A 25,178-nucleotide genomic window follows, 5' to 3' on the forward strand; every position below is an offset into this window, starting at 1 on the left:
AATCAGAAACAGCGGCAGAAGCGCCTGACCTGGGCTACAGAGAAGCAGCACTGGACTGTTGCTCAATGGTCCAAAGTACTTTTTTCGGATGGAAGCAAATTTTGCATGTCATTTGGAAATCAAGGTGCCAGAGTCTGGAGGAAGACTGGGGAGAAGGAAATGCCAAAATGCCTGAAGTCCAGTGTCAAGTACCCACAGTCAGTGATGGTCTGGGGTGCCATGTCAGCTGCTGGTGTTGATCCACTGTGTTTTATCAAGGGCAGGGTCAATGCAGCTAGCTATCAGGAGATTTTGGAACACTTCATGCTTCCATCTGCTGAAAAGCTTTATGGAGATGAAGATTTCATTTTTCAGCACGACCTGGCACCTGCTCACAGTGGTAAATGGTTTACTGACCATGGTATTACTGTGCTCAATTGGCCTGCCAACTCTCCTGACCTGAACCTGATAGAGAATCTGTGGGATATTGTGAAGAGCAAGTTGAGAGACGCAAGACCCAACACTCTGGATGAGCTTAAGGCCGCTATCGAAGCATCCTGGGCCTCCATAACACCTCAGCAGTGCCACAGGCTGATTGCCTCCATGCCACGCCGCATTGAAGCAGTCATTTCTGCAAAAGGATTCCCAACCAAGTATTGAGTGCATAACTTAACATAATTATTTGAAGGTTGACTTTTTTTGTATTAAAAACACTTATTTTATTGGTCGGATGAAATATGCTAATTTTTTGAGATAGGAATTTTGGGTTTTCATGAGCTGTATGCCAAAATCATCAGTATTGAAACAATAAAAGACCTGAATTTTCAGTTGGTGTGCAAAGAATCTAAAATATATGAAAGTTTATTTTTTATCATTACATTATGGAAAGTAATGAACTTTATCACAATATGCTAATTTTTTGAGAAGGACCTGTACTTATCTTTGGTGATGTATGCAGGACTTCTCCAATCATTTATTCGTTTATTTTATTTTTATAATTTTTTTATTTTTACACAACTGACTGCAAGCTCGCATTCAGATATTTCTCCATTCAATTAGCAACTGATGGATAATCAGCCAAGTCTGCACCCTACATTTTATTTTATTATTCGATCATTTTTCACTCTGATGTATGTCACAATATGGAAGAAAAAATGCTACTTCCATTAAATCAACTTTAATAATACTATAATATTGCTGCTAGGCCAAGTTTTGTACACTAATGGACATTTTTTATGTTCTATCAAGCTATGGGGGTTAAATTATAAAATATAATAAATTATAAAAATGTCATGTCCATGTCTTTACTGTGTGTTGGGATCATTTATTACCTTTTCTGGGTATATTATTTTGCAATAACATGCAGCTTAGTGTACATTGCTGCTTTCTTAAAAACCATCCAAGTAATTATTCTACTCTCTACTGTAATGTCAACATTGCAGCTTCTTTCCCAATAGAAATAGAATTATTAAATTTTAAGCCAACGAGAAATACTAAAGGGTAGAAACTAGAAAGAACTTGAAAGAAACCCAAAAATCAATATATTTTTGCCAAATTGATTCCTCTCCTGACGAGATGAGATATCCACTGAGAAACTGCTTCACACCGTACAGCCACTTCAGTAAACAGGATATAAACCACAACAACAACACTCAACCTTGCAATACATGCATGTACTGCTGCTGAACGGACAAACTTGTACTGTAAGCTTGTGCTAACACACTTTGCTTATCAAACTGTCAAAAAACATCTGGCTGACACAGATAGAGCGATCAGAATGGATATGTCGCACATTTTCCATGAGCCGTGACCAGTGAGAGAACCTCACATCCTGGCTATTTATTCCTGGCAGGGAGAACGACATGGTGGGTGGAATAGTTTGTTCTGATTTATGTCTCTAGGAGAGGGGACAGTAACTGCAAGACAGTGCGACTTCAGGCTGAGTGTAAACAACACCTGTGACAAAGCCGTTTACAGTTTCGGTCCGATCCGCTACAACTCGCAGGTGCAGGAAAGGAGATGATGACAAAATACAGCAGGGAATTATGGATGGCGACCTCTGCTCAAACATCTGTTTTTAGAAATGTCGTGTGGAAGGAGGACACTTTGAGGAACTGTAACATCATTTATCTGAGACCTTTCAGCTTTGGCCAACATTTTATGTTTCTACTTTTTTTCTGTGCTTATTAGCTGGATCTTTGCATGATTTGTCAGCATATTTTTTCATAATGTCATGTAGCCTACATGGTTTCATTGCTCTATGTATAATATTAATGCTGCATAGGCCACTAGCTGCTGTAACTAAGCCAGCTGAACGAATCCAGATTGGGTTAACCTTTGTGCTTCATTTTTCATGTCGAAAGTGGTTTGTGCAGTCGACTGAGTAGCCAGGATTTCTCTGAATGGAGAAATAGGAAAAGCAGTATGTGCTACGCTAGCATGCTCGCTGGCCTTTTCTAAAATTAAACCTCAACAAAATTCACCTGGTCTCACAATAAGTGATCATGAGAAAAATGATAAAAAAATACAAATTTTGCCTATGTAACGGTCTACAAAACAGGTAAAAAATTAAATGACGTGAGCTAAAATTATACTGAAGCAATCATTAATTTGATAGGCACAAGTTTAAGTTTGTTTAATATAATGATCTATTTAAAAACTTATCTAAGAAATTAGCTCCCTCTGTGCCTGAAAAAATTAAAATACTATATTTACAGCACATACACAGGGTAAAGGATTTAATGAGGTAATAATGTCTGTTTGAAGAGGCAAGGGAGATTATACAAACATATATTTCGGCCGTACTGTGAACACTTTGATAAATTAGCACATAAGTAACAATGCAGCTCAGGTAACAGCGTGTCCTAACCGGCAACAAAATCATAAAAGCCCTTTCAAGTTAATCTGAGCTCCTGTTCGAACCAGCTGCGACAACCGCTGAACGCACTAGATTCAGTCAGTCGCTCTTTTTCTATTTCTGCACCATAGCACTGGATTATTGAACATCAAACATGGATGAGCCTAGGAGAGGTTGATTTTGGAAGTTGAGAAACATCAGATATTTCAAATCCCTCAAGATCCACAAGAAACACATAAAATGGATGCTGCCCGAAGACGCATCATGGAAGTGCCGAAAATACAAGATGTGTTCTAGGTTTAACGCTCTTCAGCTCGCCCTCGCTGTTCTGATTGGCTGTGGTTTTGTTGTGTTGAATTCTCACATTCAGCGTGGGCAGAAAAATTACTTTTGTTGCGGATGACACGGCGGACACATTATTTCCCAGACTGTTTTCATTTTTCTGGTGTACAATGTGTCCGCTTGGCTGGAAATACGAGAAATTATGCTATTTGGTATTTTAAACTATTTTTGTGATAGTTGCATTTGGTAAAATGTTAAATATAATGATTGTTTCTACCCAAATTATAGTGATTTTAGTGACTCTACACAAAATAATTTTCCTTTCTTTTAACTTGTACTGTAGTAAAATAATCTTGCATGGAGTGGTTTTAAACAGAACAATGAAAAATGGAGAACATTTTTGGTGGAAGAGAACAGTAATAATATAATAGAGAGATGACTAACCTAACCCACCTGAACTTGGGTCGCAAGGGTCGATGTCCTCATCGTCACTGGGACATTCTGCTGACGCTACCAGAAGATCATCCTGTACCAAAGAGACACAAAACAGATACAGGGTTAGTCAAAAACACCTTGTGGCATCATTACAGTGTTATAGGGCTGCTGTGTCATCTAAGGCCTCATGCTGCGAGAGAGAAGTACGAAAAGGAAATGTCCTTTCCACTGCCACTCTGACATCTCTCACAGGTCCTCTGAGCTTTGACTCTCAGGTGCGATCAAAGGTGTCCAAACTGTAAAAGGACACTACTTTTCCACAAAAACGTCCCTTTCTGTAGATTATAACATGCCAAATCTTCTTATAGTACAGTCTTGAGAGACTTCCACATCAAGGCAGTTGGAAATATTGATCACAGCAGTACAAACACACATACACACACACACAAAAGATTTCACAAATCCCCTGACGAATACATTTTTGCCGGCAGTTGCTTTATAAAGACTGAAACATGGTGTGAGGAGCATCAAATCCGCTCACATCCGTCCATCCCGCTGGAAAACAATCTCATCAAATGTGCCTTTTAATCTGAAATAAACCATAGGAAGCACTTCTACAGACAAGCCATATCAAGGACAATGCACGGCGCTGAGATGCGCACAACAACACATTCTGAAGGGAATCTTGCCTCTGTTCCTGTGATGGTTCCGAAGGGAAAGAAAGCCATGTTGAGATTTCACGCTTTGAATTCCAAAGATGGTATCCGACAGTGGTTTAATAGCTCAGAAAGTCTCTCCGTGCAGGAATTCTCCATCAACTATGCAAAAAGACAGCGAGCTCGACGTTCCTCTCAGCGCTACGGCAGAAAATTCCATCCGACGATGTCGCTTTGGTGGCATCCATTCAGTGTCTTCACACTTTTCTCTCTCTCTCTCTCTCTCTCTACAATTAGCCAGAGTGTGTATACATTTGCCAGCTGGCCAAACGTGTACATGCATGTGTGCTTGTCCCAATAGAAAAGCAGGGCTGGCTGAGTGTGTGTGCGCGCACAGGGAGGAAAGACATCGATTTGTCTTTCTGAGCTCACACAGTCTGCCCACAGGCTGCGGGGCAATGCCCACGCCAATCAGGACCTTTCACCATCATCACAGCCATGCGGACCACACGAAACAGGAAAGAGAGGATAGGGAGAAGAAAGGGAGAGGGAGAGGAAAGTGGGAGTGGGAGGGCACCCTGTACAGTTGTTTCAAAGTGGTTGCCATAACCACATGGTTGCCATTTTCCTTGCAGCGATATCTGTTCAACTCCCAGCTCTAAAACACCCTGCAAGTAGGTCAGTGCGGGTGAATAATTTAGATCCCTGACGTTACAGTGCTGGTTTGTGTGCTGCTGCTGCTGGAAGGCTGGGATTCATGGAGGTAATGTGTTGCAACAGGAGTGCACAACAGAGCCCTTGCTAAAGGCCGGCAGCGGTATCTGTTCGACTTGAGAGAAAGAATAATAACGCAGAGATCCTGGGAGCCTACACTGGGTGAAGTCATATATGCCGTGCCGTCTTCATTCTGTGAGCTGATGTGATGTATAAAAGACTGTAACTATCATGGACACTGAGATTAGAAATCAACCGAAATGTGGTTACGTGTCTGATAAAAGGTATTAATAATGCATAGGCTTGAGCATGAGACACAACTTAGACTCAGCGTTCTCTTCCTTGACATGACCACTGAGAGAAAGGAAGGAGTTCTAGAAGATGGATGAACATGTGGTGTTGCGGTTACAGATGTAGAGAGGTAACTGAAAGATAGTCCACAAGTGAAGATCCATGAGCTATCACCATTGTGCCTGAATAATCATGCTCAGTTGTATTGTAAGTAAAGCTTGGCTATATAAGTGTATAATTTTACCAAAAGTGTTTGAAAGAATCTCTTCTCTCATTATATATATATATATATACATATTAAAAAAAATGTATATGTGGTGTCAAATATGCCATTACTCTTCAGTCTTCAGTGTCACATTTGCTCGAAAATATTTCATATCAATTTTGAAAACAGTTGTGCTGCTTCTTTGATGAAGAGAAAGTTCAAAAGAACAGCATTTACTTTGTAATATAAATCTTTTGTAACATTATTAATGTCTTGACAGTATATTATAAGTGACAGTAAATTAAATGCATCCTTGCTGAATAGAAGTATGAATTTCTATATAAAAAAAAATCTTAGTGCCCCCAAACTTTTCAACTGAGGCATGTTTTCATTGATTCTGTTAATAATATTAAATTAAATATTATTAAGCTTCCTAAACAGCACGTCATTAGACTAGTTTTGAGAACCGTCCTTGTCTTGTTAAAATGTTGCTGTTTTAATAGCATCTCGAATGTAATAATGTCAATAGCAAAACAGAGTTGGTTCAATTCTGTAAATTAGTTCAAACTATCCATTTCGTTTAACTAATTAAAAATTCTGATTCATATTTGGTTACAATTACTAGGGGTGTAACAATATATCGTCGAAATATATCGTCACAATATATTGCATTACAAAAATGCAACAGTATGTATCGTGCATAGTGACAATATGTCTTGTATAGTTCAGCCCAAAAAATGAGAACTAAAGTACAATAATATTATTACGTTGAATATAATGCAATCGATGAATATTTGTTGGTCCTGATAATGCCAAATGTCTTATGTTGACAGTAAAAAGTGGCCTACATTATTTTAAATATATCTAGCCAGTGACAGAGTGAAAGCATGTTTGTCTAAAATAATTCTGTATTTTCAGCTTCAGAATCATGAATATTTTTATTCTGGTGTCACCATTGTCCTGTGCATTAGGTTATCAGCACCAAGTCCAAGCCTATTCATTTACACCCACAATGTAACATCAAATTTAGCATTTAATCAACAGTACATTTTTTGTTAATCTTTAACCATATGTCTTGGAGTATCGCAATGATATCGAATCGTGACTTGAGGGTATCGTTAACACCCCTAACAATTATTATTTAGGTTGCAACAATGGAAACAATATATATATCTGCAATAATAGAACATGATAAAAAGGCATAAACTGATATATCATCCAGCCCTAACTGTTTGGGAGGGAAAGGAATCTGCTAAATGACTACATGCCATTGTGACATTAACATGCTCCACCCAAACCTTTGTTAGGATCTCTATTTGAATTCATCTCACACAGCTGAGCTCCAGAAACCATCCTTCCCTTTCCTTTTATGGAAACACTGCCCCTCAGCAAAGTGTCAAAACTCGGATAAGTCCTCAGATTTGGCGTTACACAAGCGCTTGAGCTTGAGGCTGTTTTCTGCAGAAAAGTCACATATGACTAAGACCGAGCCTTCAGCATCCATCTGCCTGAGCTCGCCGCTCTCCTACATCCACTGCCCACTCAACAGCTGTGCTGAGGCGGACAGAAGCGCTCTACATTATAACTGGCCATTTTCCTCATGTCAAACAGGGTGGGTGTGCTATCAGACCATCATTTGCACACACTCTCATACACAGTATTAGACTCCCTGTTTTGTTTGCTCTTAATTACTGCACTGCCAACAGTCACAATAAGCGACAAAGTGCCAAAATAGGCGGGGGAGAGGAGGGGGAGAGAGACGACGTACACTTCACCTGTGAACACAGAGGGGAAACCAGCTGTGCCCTAATGAGAAAGGAGTTGCCTCAACTCAAATGCTCACAAAACACACTTTTCAAGCTCCACCTCCATACATCCCTCTCCAATTATCTCTCGGCTGCCAGACTGATCTACAGAGACAGACTAAAAGTAGAACCTGACTGAGCCAGCTGTACATGCCCTGGATAAGAAAGGCACAGGAAGTGGGTGGAACTGACCTACTGACCTCTCCAACGCTACACTTATTACCTTATGTATCAAAATTCATTTCTTAATTCAGCTAATTTTGCAGCCATGAATTTATAATGGATATGAAACTGCATTGTTTTGTGTATATATATATATATATATATATATATATATATATATATATATATATATATATATATATATATATATATATATATATATATATATATATATATATATATATAAACACCATTATATTATCCTCCAGAGACATTTTTGGTGCTCAGCTTTGGCTTTTTCTCTTACTTTTGGACCTTGTATGTAAGTACTTACCCTCAAGACACTCTAACAGGCCTGTTGTGTAAAACCATTCCCTCAATTTCCATCTAACAGATACCTTTGGAAACTTATTTCTGTCATGAGGTAAAAATAATGAAAAGATTTGACTACAACATGCAATTGTAAGTTTATATCATGCAAATCTTACCTTTAAAAAAAATGTATTCAGTGGCGGAATAAAGCTTCCTAACTTCTCAATTCCTTGTTATTGTAATAATTTGCACTCAAAAACCAATATAAGTTTTACAGCCAGTCTGAGATGGCCAGGCTCAGACACTCACATTCACCTCTATCTCTCCATCTCTTTCAGTCATGAAGATTCTAGTATTCCACCAAGAATACGAATATCTTAGAACAGTGCACCGTCTGTTGTTGCCATGGTGACATGAAGATTCAGTCTGTTCAAAATGATAGGAAATAAAAACCGAATCGCCTCGGTGGCTCAGCTGGCACCTGCAAAGCAAACCATTGATTTCTCGCTATCTGTTTTTCTTCTTCTTTTCCTCCATATTCCCTTCTTCCAGCCAGAGTGAAAAAAAGATAGGGAAAGAAAGGGAAAGCACAAGAACATTAAAGTCAGCCAGCTAACTTAGCAGCCTGCTAATGAAGTGTGAATATTCATAGAGAGGTCCTGGTGCTAAATGCAGCCTCACTTTGCTGAGAGCTGTGTGTTTAAAATACAGAGAGCTCATACAATGAATAAAAAATAGCCACTGATGCACTGCAGTATTCTCTAACAAGAAAGGTAAAAAAAAAAAAAAAAAATCACAGGAAACACAATGGAGATACGCCTGCTAGTATACAAATGGCATGTAAAGGTATATAATATAGAGCTGGCCCTGGGCCTCCATATGCGCTCACTGACATTCTGTGCAAGAGATTCAACTTGTTAAAGATTCAAAAGAGCTAAAACACAATCTGAAGTGCAGGTTGAATATCTCCATTTTCCATCCTCAAATGCCGTACTAAGATAAATAATAGAGAACCAAGACCTTTCGTAGAAGATGGAAATCAAGATGGCTTCCTGTGTAATTATTCACATATCGATCAAGAATGATTCTCATTTAGGTATTAGATAATTTCAGCACATTCAAAAGCTTTACAATATCCTGTTTAATTATAAAACTTACTTAATAATCTTTATTAAAGTCAACATGATATCATAAAGAACCTGATTTACTTTTTATTTAATGTTTCTGGTCATATTGTGAACGACACATTGGTGCATTTTATTCCAAAGGAAAAAGATAGTCTGTCTTCATATATTTTAATCGAATGTTCGATACCAGCAATAGTAAATTAGTTATTTAGACAATGTTTTAGCAAACTCATTCAGTCTTTTTTAAATTATGGTTTATAACTTTCCATGGTCCAATCAGTTCCAGATGGAAAAAATAAAGTCTCGTCCTACTTTTTTTCTTGCTTATCATGTTTTACATAGAAATATGAAAAATGGTTTAAGTAAAATGGCAATACACACGGACTTAAAAAAATATTTGTACTATTAAAAGCCTTATTAAATTAGAATTGTAAGTTAAGTATAATTGTGTTCTATATTATCTGCAAAAAATGAAAAAAAAAAAAAAAGAAGAAGTTCTTAAAGTACTCTTGACTCTGAGAAAAGACACTCTGAGAAGACATGTGAGTCACAAGTAGCGATTACAAGCAACTCTCAGGGGTCATCCAAGTGGGAATAAATAAATCTGATCATACACGCTGCCCACAGACAGAACACGCTGTTACAGACCAAAGCTCTAGATCTTAAACAAAGAGTGAGAGAGAGGGGGCAACCTGCCAACTTCACACAACACAATACACACACTTGTTCACAGCACACTGGGTTAAACTTTACTGGAGGACAGCGCTTGATCTTCTAATAGTTTTAATGAGGGGGAGAAAAAATTAGATGCAGATGAAAAAAGGACAGTACAAATAACAGCATTAGTGAGCAGTTGAGATGACCGGAGGAAGCGTCTAGTTAAGGATGAAAAGAAACCGGCATGCCATGAACGACTCTGGAAATGCGAACTCGCTGCAACAGATGTGGACATCGGCGACGAATGGTGCCAGCCTCATGCACGCTCACAAAAGCACTGCAACTTTTCGTTCTTTTCCTGTAACTCCCTCACTGCTGCCCCAATTCTCTTTTCTCTCTGCCTCTCTTTCTCTCTCTCTCTCTTACTCGCTCTACGTGCAGAGCGCTGCAGACAAATGGTGCATGCCTCTTTCACTGCATGGATACGACAACATCAAAGACTCTGCATGCGATGATGGCTGGATGGAGAAGGACCGTGAGAAAGAGAGACTACCTGGGATGAGGAACAATGCCACCTCGCATCCATGATGGCAGCCTGGCTACACTGTCTGCTTCCTCTATACAGCTTTGCTTTTCTGTTAAGGTGAGAGTTTGTCCTCTCCCCCTCTCTGATCTCCCCGTCCCTGCTCCTAGAGCAATAAAAAAGCCCCACACCAGTAAAATAAAGTCCGCTCTGTCAGATCAAAAGTGATGACTGAAGAAGTCCTACTTTGGTAAGCAGATAGGGATGATAAATTGTCTGTGCATCAGGAGAGACTATGAGTGCCTTCTACAGACTAGGAGAGAGAGAGAGAGAGAGAGGGAGGGAAGGCGTAAGCAAGGGAAAAGAGAAAACGAGAAAGATACACACGGATAGAGGCGGGAGGGAGAGAGGGAAAATACGGTACGACTGCAAGAAGATCACCTGACTCGTTTCAGCCAATCGCCATCGCCGCTCAACTTGAGGTTGCTAAGGGTTTGCTCAGTTGGAGATATTTTATTATAGCATTTTTTTAGAAAGAGATTGATGTGTGTATGTGGAGAGGAGGGGGGTTGCACACCTTCAGCCCTGCCATGAAACTCCACAGAGACACAACCCACAACCTAACATCAAACACACATGCACAAACTCAAAATACATCTCTCCACTGCGAGAGAGCGAATGTTACACAACGGATGGCAAAACACTCCATGTTTTCATCTCCACTGGCCCTCCTGCTCCTCTGGGACCTTGGGTTATTCGACTCCATTTAAATGCCTCCGCCAGCTAAACTAACCAGTGTGAACACTCATTTCAATAGCATTCAAATGCGTGCTTTGGGCACGTAGACGCCCGCTGAGAAAGGAGGGGTGGAACAGATAAAGAGAGATACGCGGTAGGCGTCTGTTTTTCACACCGTGGTCAGTCTCAGAGGACTCTACTTGTCCCCTGCGTCTGCAGAATCTGCGCACGGCCACCAAACGCAGCTATACATTATGAATGTGACAGAATTCATAAAAAAGGAACATAAAATAGCTAAGGTCTTGACGACGACATGATAGGTAGGAATATCTGGTTTATCATGAAGACTATCCAAGCAACATAAAAAACCTTTTGTGAATTAACAGGGTCATCAATACCCAAAAGCACACAAATTAACAAACGTTTGCAATATCTAACACCTCCAAAGAGAGAGAGAGAGAGAGAGAGAGAGAGAGAGAGAGAGAGAGAGAGAGAGAGAGAGAGAGAGAGAGAGAGAGAGAGAGAGAGAGAGAGAGAGAGAGAGAGAGAGAGAGAGAGAGAGAGAGAGAGAGAGAGAGAGAGAGAAGAAGCCCAGGAAAAGTAGCTGCAGCAGCAGTCCATTTTATTACTCGCTTTGTGCCAGCTCAAACAATCGTATTGATTGACTGATTTAAGCGGTCAGTGTAAATGAGCACTGGGACAACAGTGCATGCAGGGCAAGTCACAGGATCCATTAACTGGACAGAAGTGGGGGGAGACAAAGCACAGGAATCTGGACCAGTTTAAATCCATCCGTGGTGAACATTGTCCTGCCCTCATGATGCAAGAGAATGAAACAAGTTGGTACCTCATTATAGAGTACATGCGAATCTTGATGCTGGACTGTTGTTTTTTCGGGAATTGTGGCACACATAGATCACAAGTATATGCTCATCTAATTAAATAAAGCTAATTACTACTAGCCCTGTGTAATATTCATCAGATATTCTGGCAATATTTATGGTGATATAAAAATAAGCAACATTAAGCTATTTTATTTGACTACTTTGTGACTGACCCTTTTCACATTTCCGGGTTTCTCAGAAGCTAAAGTCGTCATAGTTGGGTAATTTTCTAAACGGTGAATAAGAGAAAACATTAAATATATTATTTGTGTTCCCATATACTCAAATAGCAAAAGAAAAACTCCACAACATTATATATATATATATATATATATATATATATATATATATATATATATATATATATATATATATATATATATATATATATATATATATATACACACACACACACTCTGGATTTACAATGCGGATTAAACACGTTAAAAAGCGTCTGTGAAAAGGGTCGATTGATTTGATTTATTTTCTTGAATCAGTTCAAAATACCAGTTTCAATTAATTAACTAAAAGCTGTAACTTTACCTGCGGGTGTCGCTGTTTGACAGTGTTACTTTATAAAAAAACGGGTGACTTTTACACTTTTTAATGTCACATTTTGTAATATTTGAATTGTTTTATTTAATATTTATTATTTTCTCATTCAGTTTTTTAGTTGAGTGCATCATTTCAAATCATAAAGGTAAAATAAAACAAATGTAAACAATTTTCAAATGCAATTTCAATATATATTGCCACTTTGCAAGAACTGATTTGTAATGACACCAGGACCACATACTGTAAACACATTACAGTAATTCTGAATATATTCACCAAGAGAGAGAGAGAGAAAAAAGACCTATTTTGCATGTGATAATTCAAATCCACTCAGCACCAACACAGGGCATCTATAAACGCACGACTCTCACGTGGCACACGCCCACGCTGCCATTTTCTAGGCACAGAAGTGGCGCTTCACTGCCCTCTGCCCATCTCTAGATCTAAAAGATACCCCAGGGTGTTTAATGACATGCACAGCTCACATAGGAAATGCTAATTTATTATTTAAAGCCCAGCATATAGCCTGATGGCCCGCCACAGCAAGATGTCCCTGTAGATCAGAATAAACACACGGGTTCCTGGCATGCCAAAACCCATCGAGCCAAACACCACGGCCACAGATATGAAGGGATATCAAAAACAAGACAGAACAGCCACATATCCACATGTAAACATGGTGATGTTACAGGAAAAATGCAGAGAAAATATACTTTAGAGAAGAAGAAAAAAAGAGGAAGAGTGGGACAGAGAATAAAGAAGATAATAAAAAAGCTGTCACTTCTGAACATCAGTCGTGAGGGTGGTAGTCACAAAGGAAATCAACTTCTGATAGAAATATTAAACATCTCATCTGTCAGTCACAAGCAGACGGTGCATGCATGTGTTTTTCTAAGCATGTTGGGCTCCTTTGAGACGACCTCAGCTGTTTGTTTGTTGCGGCTGCTGTTTGAACAGAAACGAGTAATACACGATGCTTGGCTTTCTATTATTAAGACTTCTTTAAAAAGCTTATATGCTTTGAGCCAGTGTCAGACAATAGCAAAACCAGTTTATCTGAGGATAATCCAAACTCCACACGTCATTTTAATATTAAGCATGCTCACAGAGCAGATCTGAAGCCATTAAATGAAAAAAGCTGGTCATGCAAAGTATGCAAAATTATTCCAAAGACTACAGAACTCATTTACACTACATACAAATTTGCTGTATCACAAGCAAATCAATTGGTCTGCATGAAATATTATTTTCTTCTGAGCCATTCATTTGTAAACCATTTGTACAATATAAATCATCTCTATTATCTACAACGCCTTTATCTTCAAAGGGCGACGCTGACAATCTGGGACTCAAAATCTCATTTAAAGCTGGGAATGAAATGAAAGTTTTAGGATTTTAAAATTAAGCAACAATATGAAACGAAACAGAACATTTAAGATTCATCACTACAGCTCACTAATCAAATAATAATTACACGGGTCAATTTGTCTTATCTCTTAATTTTAATCTTTATTCAAAAATATATTAAGAATGCAAATCATACATAAAATGAACATACAATTCATATTTTATATATTTTTTGTTAGTTCAGATTGTAGAATGTATGAAATAGTTAATTTTATGGAATAACTAATAGATATCCCCATACTTCACCAGTTGATTGATTACATTAAGAATTGAAAAAAAAGTTTCTGAAATGTTATGTTTAAATATGCAAATGAGTCATTATCTAACTAAATATGCACTAATTTGCATACATTTATAGAAAGAAAATCTGAATGTTGGATAAAGCCAGGTTCAAAATGTGTTTCTTTTTTTTGCCATATTAGAGTCAAAGGTTTCTACAGAAGGGGTTTTAGATATATCTTTTATCACTCCATAAATCAGAAAATACGGTCAACAGCCAGAAAAAAAATTATTTTCACCAATTTTGAAATCTGACAAAGAATATGTGAACAAATCCCTTTGTAAAAAACTGTAATGTTTGGTGTATATAAGTGCTGCTGAAGTTTTTTTTTAGAAAACAGCCTTTAAAGATGTATACTGTAATTGAAATCTACAGACGCAAATAGTTAACTCTTTTCGCACCAGCAGTTAAAAAAAAGGCTTTTTTGATGTTCACAAAAATATATGAACATGCAATATATAAAAAGAAAGAACAGACCCTCTCCTTTAAAAAAAAACAAAAAAAAAAAACGTTTTATTCTAGCTCCATGCATTCTTTTTTTTAATCAACACTTGGATGTGGGTAAGTTTTATAAAAAAAGCAACATTTTGAGCAAAAAGCTGAGAAAATCACGTTTTTGTCAAATTGGATTCAGAACGATGATAAAAACATAGATGGGGTAGATCGCTTGCACAGTCCGATACCTGGCTTTTCATTCGGTAACATTAGGCAGTTTTGATTTATATGCTGTTTAATGTTTGTGATCGCGCTATTTTGCTTTTTCTTCACATGTTTTTTGATCAGGAGATTCAATACTCTTTCAGAAGATGCCTAATAGCTCCCCCATCCCGGATAACAGTTAAAACACGGAAAGACGGAAAATTCCGTCAATGAAGTGGAAAGAGTTACAACCGTATTTTGGGGGTTTTCTTTCCACTAGTCTAAAAAAACTGTGTTTTTGCCTGAAGTGTCTCGTCTAAATGATATATGGAAAAAAAATAACCTGAAAATATATTTTAAAACATTTGGAAATAATAATGTAAAAAAGTAATAAATTACATTACAATTTCATGAAATCATTAGGTGATTAAATTGAATATTTTTGTGAAATTTTTTCAAAACAATTTAAAAACCAACATTTTGTACAACTTGATTTTTCCCTTCCTTTTAAAAGATTTTCCTTATCTTTATTGTGAACAATCGTATGTCACTTACCATTTTTTCAGCTAGTTTAATTCACAAACTTTTCATACAGATTCATTACGTATCTATGCAGCTAACTATTCCTTTGCGCGCTGCACAGCAATTTTCACGCTCTCAAGTGACACTTAAATTCCTTTAGCCCTTCTTCCAGATCTCGGCTAATTCGAGGATGTTTGAGGGGGAGACCTCGGCGGACAAGTGTTAAGAAGATGGAGAGCCCACGAAGTTCCATTAGCTCTTATTACAGAGAGCTCTCCGGTCTAATGGCCGCTCCCATCTAATGGGCATCACAAAGGCCTGTAATCAAAGAACCACAAACTCCTCTTTGATTTCATATCCCTCTCAATCCAGCTTTTATCATTAATTAGATATTAAAAATCCATCTTAAAAAAATGAAGCAGTTGATTTGGACAAGCGCAGCTGTGCAGAGAAAGAGAGAAAGAGGTTGTAATGGATGATAATGGAGCGCAGATGGCGCAAACTTAGAGAGTGGCGTAGACACCGCTGTACCGAGAACAGAGGAGTCTCATATTTCCATGGCAACATTTACCATCATTGTCGGTGTGCGGAGGGTGGCAAGCCCACCATTTTGTAATGCAATCCAAAGACGAGGCCATGATAAGCCAACCTCACAATCGGGTGCTAATAGATCGAACTATCTGTTATTGCACAACTATCACTTTCACACAATGTGCCTGGAGTGCCCTTGAGCAGGGAGGTAATTTAATATGCAGTGCCAGAATCAGTTTTAACCATATCAAATTACGATTTTATTGTTGTGGAGGCTAAATCACAGTGTGTAAAGTCACGCACGAGGAGTCGAGACTGAACTGGCCTTGGCAAGCCTGTCAATCACGCGGCTCAGCCTCCTGCTCTGACATGTAATTACAGTGCCATCGTAATTAGAGCTCACTGTCAGAGCCCTGAATGATGAGAGAACCAGACCGACCGGAGAGAAGTAGTAAAGTAGAAAAGCATGTCCACCTACATGGCGCTCATCTCCCCTACTGATTTCTCCCGTCTATGGCCCCGTTCCATTTGCCTGTGGGTTCTTTTCTCTGTTCACACAGGCTTATTGACTGACTCTAGTCTCCTAGCATCCCCCGGCACTCTCACTCATCCTGAGCCACAGCACATCCACAAAAGAAACGGGCCAATCACTTTATGTCTGAAAGCAATTGAACTGTGCCGGGCCGAAACCCTTTGTCGGTTCGATAATGTGCGATTCAGCCGCGGCCCGTCTTTAAGTGCCCTGGTCTTAGACTCGAGGCCTCTTTTGCTTGAGAGAGCATGGAGTTCAGTTTAAACCGGCCTCATTGCTGTCTGGGTCACTTATTGAAATGCCACTTATAATGTTTTGGATGGTAAAAGAGAAACTGAGCGAGTGTATGTGAGAGGAATAGAGAGAATAGCTGAGAGTAATGATGTAGACAACCATTAACAGCACAGAGCTTAAACACAACACACTGACCCAGACAACACACAGCCTGTCTGCTTCAATCTGATCGCACCAATCGGTTCCTACACTTTGAGCCAATAAATCTTCATGACTTCTTCCATCTTCCATGGCCTTTCCAGTTGTTTACGGTTACTGGAGAAATCATTCAAAGCCAGACCTGTTTGCTTATAAATCATTTAGACCAATTTATATTGATTTTGTTTAAAGATCACACAGCATAACTAGCATAACATGTTTCATCACATTAGAAACATTATATTAGAACATTTCCAAGCCTGGAAAACACAATTTTGAAGGTGCGCTCAACATTGTTTTCCTCATTCAAAACATTTTATACACAAATACGCTAACAAACAAATATTTCTTTGTCCCATTCCAATACTCACACTTGCGGTCTTGACCACTTGAGAGCACGTGTATGCGACAGGAAGTAAGTGCAAAAGACTGTCCCAAGTCAGAAAAACACCCTTAAGGCACACTAAATCCACGTCGGAGCCGTATTTGAGACTAAGCATATTCCATCATTCATCAAGTTTAGGGGCCTCATTTATAAAACTGTGCGTAGGATCCTTACTAAAAGTGTACGTGCGCCAGAAAGCCAAAAATGGCGTACGCAAAAAAGCCAGAACCTGTGCAGAATTCACTTTATAAATCCCAGTTAGCGGAAGACTGTGCGCACATGCGTCTCCTCCCCGAAACAACCATATATGGAGCTTACAACGCCTAGTTTTACTATGCATATCCTCATTTGCATATCTTTTGCATATGATTATTCATCCACGTGATAACGTTTAAGGGTACAAGACATTAGGAAAATATGAAATGGGGATGTGCTGTCACATTAGTTACATTAATAAAAATAATTTAGTAGCCTATCCTTCCCTTGATTTTGAATAAAAAAAATCAAATTGAGAAAAACTTTCTCTGAAATGTATTTTACACTATCTTTTCCACTGGCCAAAGAGTATTTTTAATTGATTTATATTTTAATGGAAACAGATAGATCGTGTTGTGCATTATTTGCACAAAACTATTTTCTCAGACAATCTGCTATTATCATGATAATCAATTATCTCTGTAGTTAAAACATTAAAACACAGCATGCCAGAGGAAAAGTGTTTGAAAGCATTGCATCACAACAAATATTTCTATTTATTGAATATAAAAAATGTTGTAACTTCTCAGTAATGATTTTGTGTAATTTAAGTGTTTAACTCCATTAATCAGAATGGCATATTTAATCTAAATGTTTACCTCAGAAGTAAAACTTAGTTTAAATCATTATTTTATTTATTTAAACTGCTATTGTGAACATGCACTGTATTTATGATTTGGACTTATAATGAAGATTTATGGCTATGCGTCAGTTCCACTAAACGGCCCTAAATTTAAGAAGGCATGGATATTTGCTTCATGTGAAAGGCTTGGTGAGGGATATTATATTTGTATTATCTTTCTGTATATGTATAATTTTCTTTAGATTTTCTGTCTAAAAGTGACCAAAAAGACATTTAACTCCAGCTCACCCTCGGTGTCGCCAAACTGCTCCATCTCCAAAATGTTCGTACGCATAGGTCAGAGTTTGCATGCAAGTGCGCAAATTTTTCCGTCAAGTTTGTTTTTATAAATCACAACTTGTGCGTTGTAAGTGGTATACGCCTCTTTCAGGGCCTGTTTTGTGTGTACGCAATGGTTATAAATGAGGCCCCAGGTACTCACATGTGCCGAAATCATTAGAAACTTTACATTTAAATTAATTAGTTAAATTAATTGCCAATTTGTTAGTAAATTTTAGTATTGGCACAGAGATGTGTATATCATAAAACATTTTTACAATGGCAAATGCTTTTTATCATTTAATTAGAAGCACCACAATTAAATTGTGCCATCTGTTAAATAGGGACTACTGAATAGACATTTAGAAGTGCCAAGTAATGAAATTAAAAACATGTAAACAAAGCTCTGTAAAAAAAAGAAAGAAAGTTTTTTCTAAGTGTGCAATCAAAAGTTCTACACAGACTTATGGTCTTCACACCCAGTAAACACTTGGGCTAAATACCCAGTGACCCACCTGTTCTTAGACATTTTTACTTGTGGAATTAAGCAATCATGTCTGAATGTTATTAACAGTGCGTTTTACTAGGGCTGGAATAATTTGTCCACGTAACTGATTACATCGATTACGCACAGTTTATGTTCATCCCTAATCCCCTATCATGTTTCACACAAAACAAAACTCTAGAGCAGATGCTAATGGCTATTATTGAAGTTGCGATGAATGGGTTAGTTCACCCAAAAAATGAAAATTCTGACATTAATTACTCACCCTCATGTCGTTTCAAAAAGTCAAAGACTTTTGTTCATCTTCGGAACACAAATGAATATATTTTTGATGAAATCTGAGTGTTTTCTGTCCTTCCATTGACAGCTATGCAACTACCATTCTGATACTTTAAAAGTTCATAAAGAGATCATAAACTAATCCATATGAATTGAGCGGTTAAGTCCAAATTCTCTAAAGAGACATGATCGCTTTATATGATGAACAGATTTAATTCAGGCTTTTATTCACACAAACATTTATCAACTCACATGAGTTGTTGTAAACGGAAGCTCAAGCATCTTTGTTTGACATGTGAGAACCAATGAGGTTCATTCTCGTGTTACGCAACACTTCTGCAATAACCAATGAGGTCTGTTCTTGCGTGCCAAGCAGGTTGGGTTGAGCTTTTGTTTATGTTCGCTGATTAATGTTTATATGTGTTTTTATCAATGCTTAGCTGTCTATAGAGGGAAAGAAAACACTCAGATTCAATCAAAAATATCTTCATTTGTGTTCCGAAGACGAACGAAACTCTCACGGGTTTGGAACGACATGAGGGAGAGTAATTAATGACAGAATTTTTGGGTGAACTAACCCTTTAATACGAGCCTGCACATTTTCAGGACTCGCATTCAGCGACAGTATAAAAAAGTTTTATCACAATTGACAGCGTGTTATTAAATAAGTCCAATCGAGGCATGAATTCATCCATCGGATATTTTAAGGACATTAAGTGCTTAGTAACCGAGTGCAGAGAGTAGGTTTGAGCCGAGCGCCTCACAGCACACACTCACTGCAGCTCCGGTGGATCTGCGGATGAAAGCAAATCATTTCTCCATCTCCGTGAGTAAACTAAACTCATAATGCTTATACAGTTCACTGTGGCTCTCGAATGTGCAAGTCCTGAAAATGTGCAAGTGTCAGTTCAGGCGCTACCATAATAGCCATTAGCATCTGATCTAGAGTTTTGTTTTTGTGTGAAACATGACAGGGGATTAGAGATGAACATAAACAGTGCGTAATCCACATAATCAATTACGTTGACGCGTCATTCCAGCCCTAATTTTCATAAAATGACAACGTTAACTGAAAACTTTTGCCGTTCCATGATAAGTCCAAAGCGACTGCCATAAACATAATCGTTGAGTCGACCCGTAAAATTCCCAGTTGATTCCAAGTTTGTCATGAACGAAAGAACCCTAGTGTTTTCCAATCCATGTCACATTCTGACAAGGAAGAAAATTATACATCAAACACTCAGCATCAGCTTTCACAGGATCTTGAACTGGAATAAAGTGGCCGCTGACCTGTGGAGTTGTCGTCTGCTTGCCCTGGCGGTTGGATGCAGTTGTAGTGGTGATGTCGGTGATGGAGGGCGACGTTTCTGAGCGGTTGCCTGTTGCGGAGGCGCTGGACTGGGGCGTAATAGAAGAGGAGGGCATATCTCCCACCAGCCGGGCGCTACCCTCCACACGCACGTTGGGGTCGCCCTCGGCAGCCATGTTAAGCACTTTTAGGCCATTGTAGTAAAGCCCTGAGAGCTGGCCCTGGAAGGGCCGACTGCCCTTCTCCCAGCCGCCAATCTTTATGGTGGTCTGACTGTTGAAGATGGTGAGCTGCCGACCTGCCGGAGAAGAACGTTACAGAAAATACAAGAGTGTTCAACGTCCCGCTCCCCCACGCCGTAGAGACGCACACATACACATGCACACGCTACAAACATAGACGCGCACACGCACGCACGCACACGAGAAAACAGAACTGATGGAAGTCCTGATGGTAAAACACACAACAACCGCAACCTTATTTTCCCTGGGGATTATGAAGCAATAAATTACACTAATGCTAACAGCAACACTGGTAATTTATCGACTGTAATTTAATGGCTGCTGTTGGCACAAAGTAAATAAATGAAGGGGATGAGAAAGCTGGGTCCCAAAAAAAATCAATGGGACTTTGCTAAAAGGACAATCAAATACATACTAAGATGAGAGAAAAAAATATTCTGTATCTGTAAAAACAAATTTCCCCTTTTACGTGAGAAAATTACTTTAATTATTTTAATAATACAGTCGTTTACTGCAAATTACAAAGCCTGTAGGCACAGGTCTAGTAAATTTTATTGAGATTGCCTTTCAGCAAGGGCAATGGCAATTAAAATTAATTAGACTGAAATAAGGTTTATGTGAGAATGGCTTTACAGCTACATGACACATTACAAATGATTCATCATGGTTATAATTCCATTGAAAAGGGAAAGCAAGAAAACAAGCATACTTGAAAACAAATCACTTTGAACGATTCAATTTGTTACATACATTGCAGCATGCATTCAAGTCTTTTCCCTTCTTGTGTGTTTAACTTGCTTGTTAAAGGGACTTCATATCTGATGCCAATAATCATTGAAGCTATTTAAGAGACATTTGCTTTGGGTTTTTAACTGTCCACTTTAGCAGTTTCCAAAAGAAATATGTTTAGCATGACAAGTAAGATATGCATATATAAATTAAATAGTGTGTACATCACTATGAATTCAAATGGACATATACTTTAATTAGTCATTTAGATTATTACAGCTGGAAAATAACATTATTTAAATAAGTATTTAACATATTTTTTTAATGATTGAACTAACTTCAGTTATCAGTATATTACCAGTCCCTTTAACCTCTGACAGGTTTACAAGTACAGTATAACAACACATTATTGAACTGTACAGTGCAAATATTACAAACTACATTTGTTTAATTTTAAACTTGGTTATACAGGGGATTTATGTTTTAGATGGTTTATTTGCTGTGCAAAATATCACTTGCTTATGATCAAATTATCTTTTATTTAAAGTTTTAATCAGTGTTTTTACCTTTGTCGAGTAGCCATTCGTCAACTACTCGACCAAGCCGATATGGGATTCGCTGTCTAGCAATCGCCAGGCGTTCGTTATCAATGTTGCCTTTAAAGTTTAAAGAGACATTTCATTGTTAAAAATCTGAAAGGTCAAAGATTAAAACCTACAGTGAAACATATGCCCTAACTGTCTGTTTTTTTTCTTTTTCCTCTTCTTTACTTTTTTCATTTTTTTTATTTGGAACACCAAGGTTGCATACATAAGAATGATGAAGCTTTACAGTCAATTAACTCGTAAAATTTAAGCAAACAAATTAAGCCTATTTTAAGCTATGTTAAATATGCACCTACTCTTCTTGTGTTAAGAGAAACCAACCAAACTCAATCACGTTTATACAACATATCACTCCTTTACATAATACATTTACAAAATAGTAATCCTTTTAAATCTTTTTAGCAGATTTTTCATCTAGTTATACATGAAAACTAGCTCATTTTAATCTAAATATTGTCATTACAGTACATTCCAGCGTTTTGCAACCAATTTGATTTTAGCTTCACATTTGCTATCTAATCTAAGGTATTTTCAGTCATTTTTAATATGATAAATTTCACATTATCAGATCACAATACATTTAAAAACATCAAAGTAGCAGAAAAAACACTCAAAGGATTAGAGCAACAGGAAGATTATCAGTTCATCAGTAATGCATGTAAAATCAGTCACTATTCATGTTTATGCTCCCCATGTAAATTTGAAATTGCTCTGACAAAAGCTTTGACCCCAGAGATGTCCATATGCGCACATTTAGGTACTAGTTCCCTGCGGGGTGCGCCATATGACCTTGAGCGGAAGCTGTGCTTAAATGTAGATATTTATGCAACATGTCCAGGTTGAGCCAACTACAGTAGCTCTATTGAAAACATTTACTCCTCTCCCATTACGGCCCACACACAATTACCCCTCCTGACTTCAATGGGAAATGCAACATGAGCCTCACTTGCTCAGATTTCCAAAGAGTATAATTACGGCTCACATTTTTTTACACTATGAGCCATTAACTTGTTATTTGTCAATCAAAAACGAGTCTCACTCTCTCTATATGCGATTAAAGAATGATTAAAATATGAACGGTATGAAAATGTTGCCTCGATGAGACGTAACGAGAGTAGAGTAGCAAGTCAGCCTGAAGGCTATGATGTGAGAAATTCAGCAAGAGAATTACTTTCAAACTTCCATTCTAATGTGTCCTCATTTCCCATATACACGTGCACAAATACTGAACACTAACTTTAAACTGACAGAACTTAAAATTCGGTCTTTCACAAATGAATGGAAGTATGACACTACTCCTTTAATGAAAAAAAAACCGCCATTGTCTATGTTTCATGTAATAAAAGTGAATATGAAACATTATTGGTGCTTGATTGTCATCTGAGCTTGATATCTGGATCTCTTTACTTGAATTATATGGAAAACAGTGGCAAAGACATTATTCAAACTTTCTCCTTTTGTGTTTCACAGAAGGAATAATGTCATACAGGTTTGTAAAGACAAAGGTGATGCCTAAAATTCCTTTTAGGCACCAAAGTTGAAGCTTATATCACCTCACATGAGTATGGCTGCTCCATTCGACTGCACTTTTGAGGTAAAGCTCTTTATTCTGAAACTGAAATGGCATGACTAAATTGCTTCTCAAACACAGTACAATACTGTAATTGCAGAAGGAGAACACCCGCGGACAGGGAAATAAGGCTTCCTCAGGGCTGCACATAAGGACATATGGAGTGTATGATTCTGGACTTGAGACTGAGAGTGCCGATATTGTGCTGTGAGAGCAGAAAGAAGGCCGAAACTCAATCCGTTATGATTCCCTCTTTCTTTTTCCTTCCATTCATTTGTATTTCCCCCCTTCTTAAATTATTTAGTTTTCTGTCCCCTACCATGTGCTGTCAGGTTAAACTGTGATTTATGTCTACTTGTGCACTTTACCTAGAGTAATCAAAAGTGAAAGGAGTAATTTGTCTCAAATCACAGCTTAAAAGAAACGAGACAAAAAGGATAAAAAAAACAATAGGAGTTCTTGAAGCGGGATGGACTGGATGACTAAGGGCAAGTTATGTGCATGATTGCTTGAATGCACATAAACACGCACGCATACCCACCCACTCATAGACATACACACGTAGTGGTCATGTTCAGTTTAAATGAGGGGGCAGTTGCCTGAGGGCCTCTCTGTAAAGTGAAAATGACTGCCTAGTTAGCTTAGCATGCTAACAGTCTGAAAACTCTTGCCTTTATAAGGCTAAGACACTTTCCTGCTTCAGCAAAGGCAGTTAAATAATCTAAGAAAACATTTCTGTGCTCTTTCTGTGTTCTACATCCATTTGTAATGTTAGGAAATACACAGTGATTTTCAAAGACAGCATCAGCACCTCAATTTATCCGCCCTGTCAGTCTAAACCTCATGCTGTGGCCATTTTGTGCCCAGCAGTAGCTGTGTGGACAGTGGCAGTAATTCTGTCAGGAACATTCCACTTTTTATTTTTTACTAAATATGGAAAAGGTCCACTTAAATACTTTGCGTCCATTTGAAATCTCTTCAGATGGACATAAAGGATAGGTGATTTGCACCTATGACACATTACAACTCTTTAAATTTGTCATAAATTTTGCTTAAATCAGTGACTGTAGTAAAGCTATCTTAGTTTGTAGTTCAGTCAAAAACGAATATACTGCCATAACATACTCACCGTCATGTCGTCCCAACCTTGTATGACTCTCTTTCTTTTGTTGAACACAAAATAAATTATTAGTCTCAGTGTTTTTGTCTATACAATAGAAATTCAGTGTGTGTTGTTTTAGGCTCCACTGACTTCAAAAACAGTCAAATAATTCAAAAGATCTTTTGCGTTCTGCAAGAAAGACTTGATTGTATAATTTAAATTTTTTGGTGAACTATTTCTTTAAGCATCATCATTCCCGCTAGTCAGTGCCAAAAATGCTCCTGATATGCATCCATTTACATTTAAATGCTATTTTGATTAAATTTCAATTTTAATTTGAGTTCATTTAATTTAAAAAAGTACATCAGACAAAACCTCAGGGAATATATGCATTTCATTTTGAAAACCCAATCTCTTAGTTTAATACTTACCTTATAAAGCTACTATATAATTACTATATATAAATACAATCATTTACAGGTCCTTCTCAAAAAATTAGCATATTGTGATAAAGTTCATTATTTTCCATAATGTAATGATAAAAATTAAACTTTCATATATTTTAGATTCATTGCACACCAACTAAAATATTTCAGGTCTTTTATTGTTTTAATACTGATGATTTTGGCATACAGCTCATGAAAACTCAAAATTCCTATCTCAAAAAATTAGCATATCATGAAAAGGTTCTCTAAACGAGCTATTAACCTAATCATCTGAATCAACTAATTAACTCTAAACACCTGCAAAAGATTCCTGAGGCTTTTAAAA

General features: G+C 37.8%; 2 protein-coding genes across 26 annotated transcripts in view; both read right to left on the bottom strand.

Annotated features, from left to right (window-relative positions):
* The window catches only part of calm2b (calmodulin 2b, (phosphorylase kinase, delta)), a 376,281-nt gene that overhangs the window by 150,766 nt on the left and 200,337 nt on the right, over positions 1 to 25,178 (bottom strand). The gene's annotated exons all lie outside the window — the stretch shown is intronic.
* nrxn1a (neurexin 1a) overlaps positions 1 to 25,178 on the bottom strand; it is a 204,591-nt gene that overhangs the window by 3,366 nt on the left and 176,047 nt on the right. For 12 of the 25 annotated variants that reach the window (XM_077200870.1, XM_077200867.1, XM_077200864.1 and 9 more), the window contains 3 exons: positions 21,697 to 21,786; positions 20,141 to 20,457; positions 3,572 to 3,644 (listed from right to left, as the gene is read on the bottom strand). In XM_077200870.1, the coding sequence (XP_077056985.1) occupies positions 3,572 to 3,644; positions 20,141 to 20,457; positions 21,697 to 21,786 (480 nt within the window). Of the gene's footprint in view, positions 1 to 3,562; positions 3,645 to 20,140; positions 20,458 to 21,696; positions 21,787 to 25,178 lie in introns of all 25 variants that reach the window. The other 13 variants (XM_077200874.1, XM_077200872.1, XM_077200869.1 and 10 more) reach the window with 3 other exon arrangements.

Source organism: Siphateles boraxobius, unplaced genomic scaffold, assembly GCF_051911475.1.
Source record: "Siphateles boraxobius isolate OS27281-9 unplaced genomic scaffold, OSU_SipBor_1 46, whole genome shotgun sequence".
NCBI classification, from domain to species: domain Eukaryota; kingdom Metazoa; phylum Chordata; class Actinopteri; order Cypriniformes; family Leuciscidae; genus Siphateles; species Siphateles boraxobius.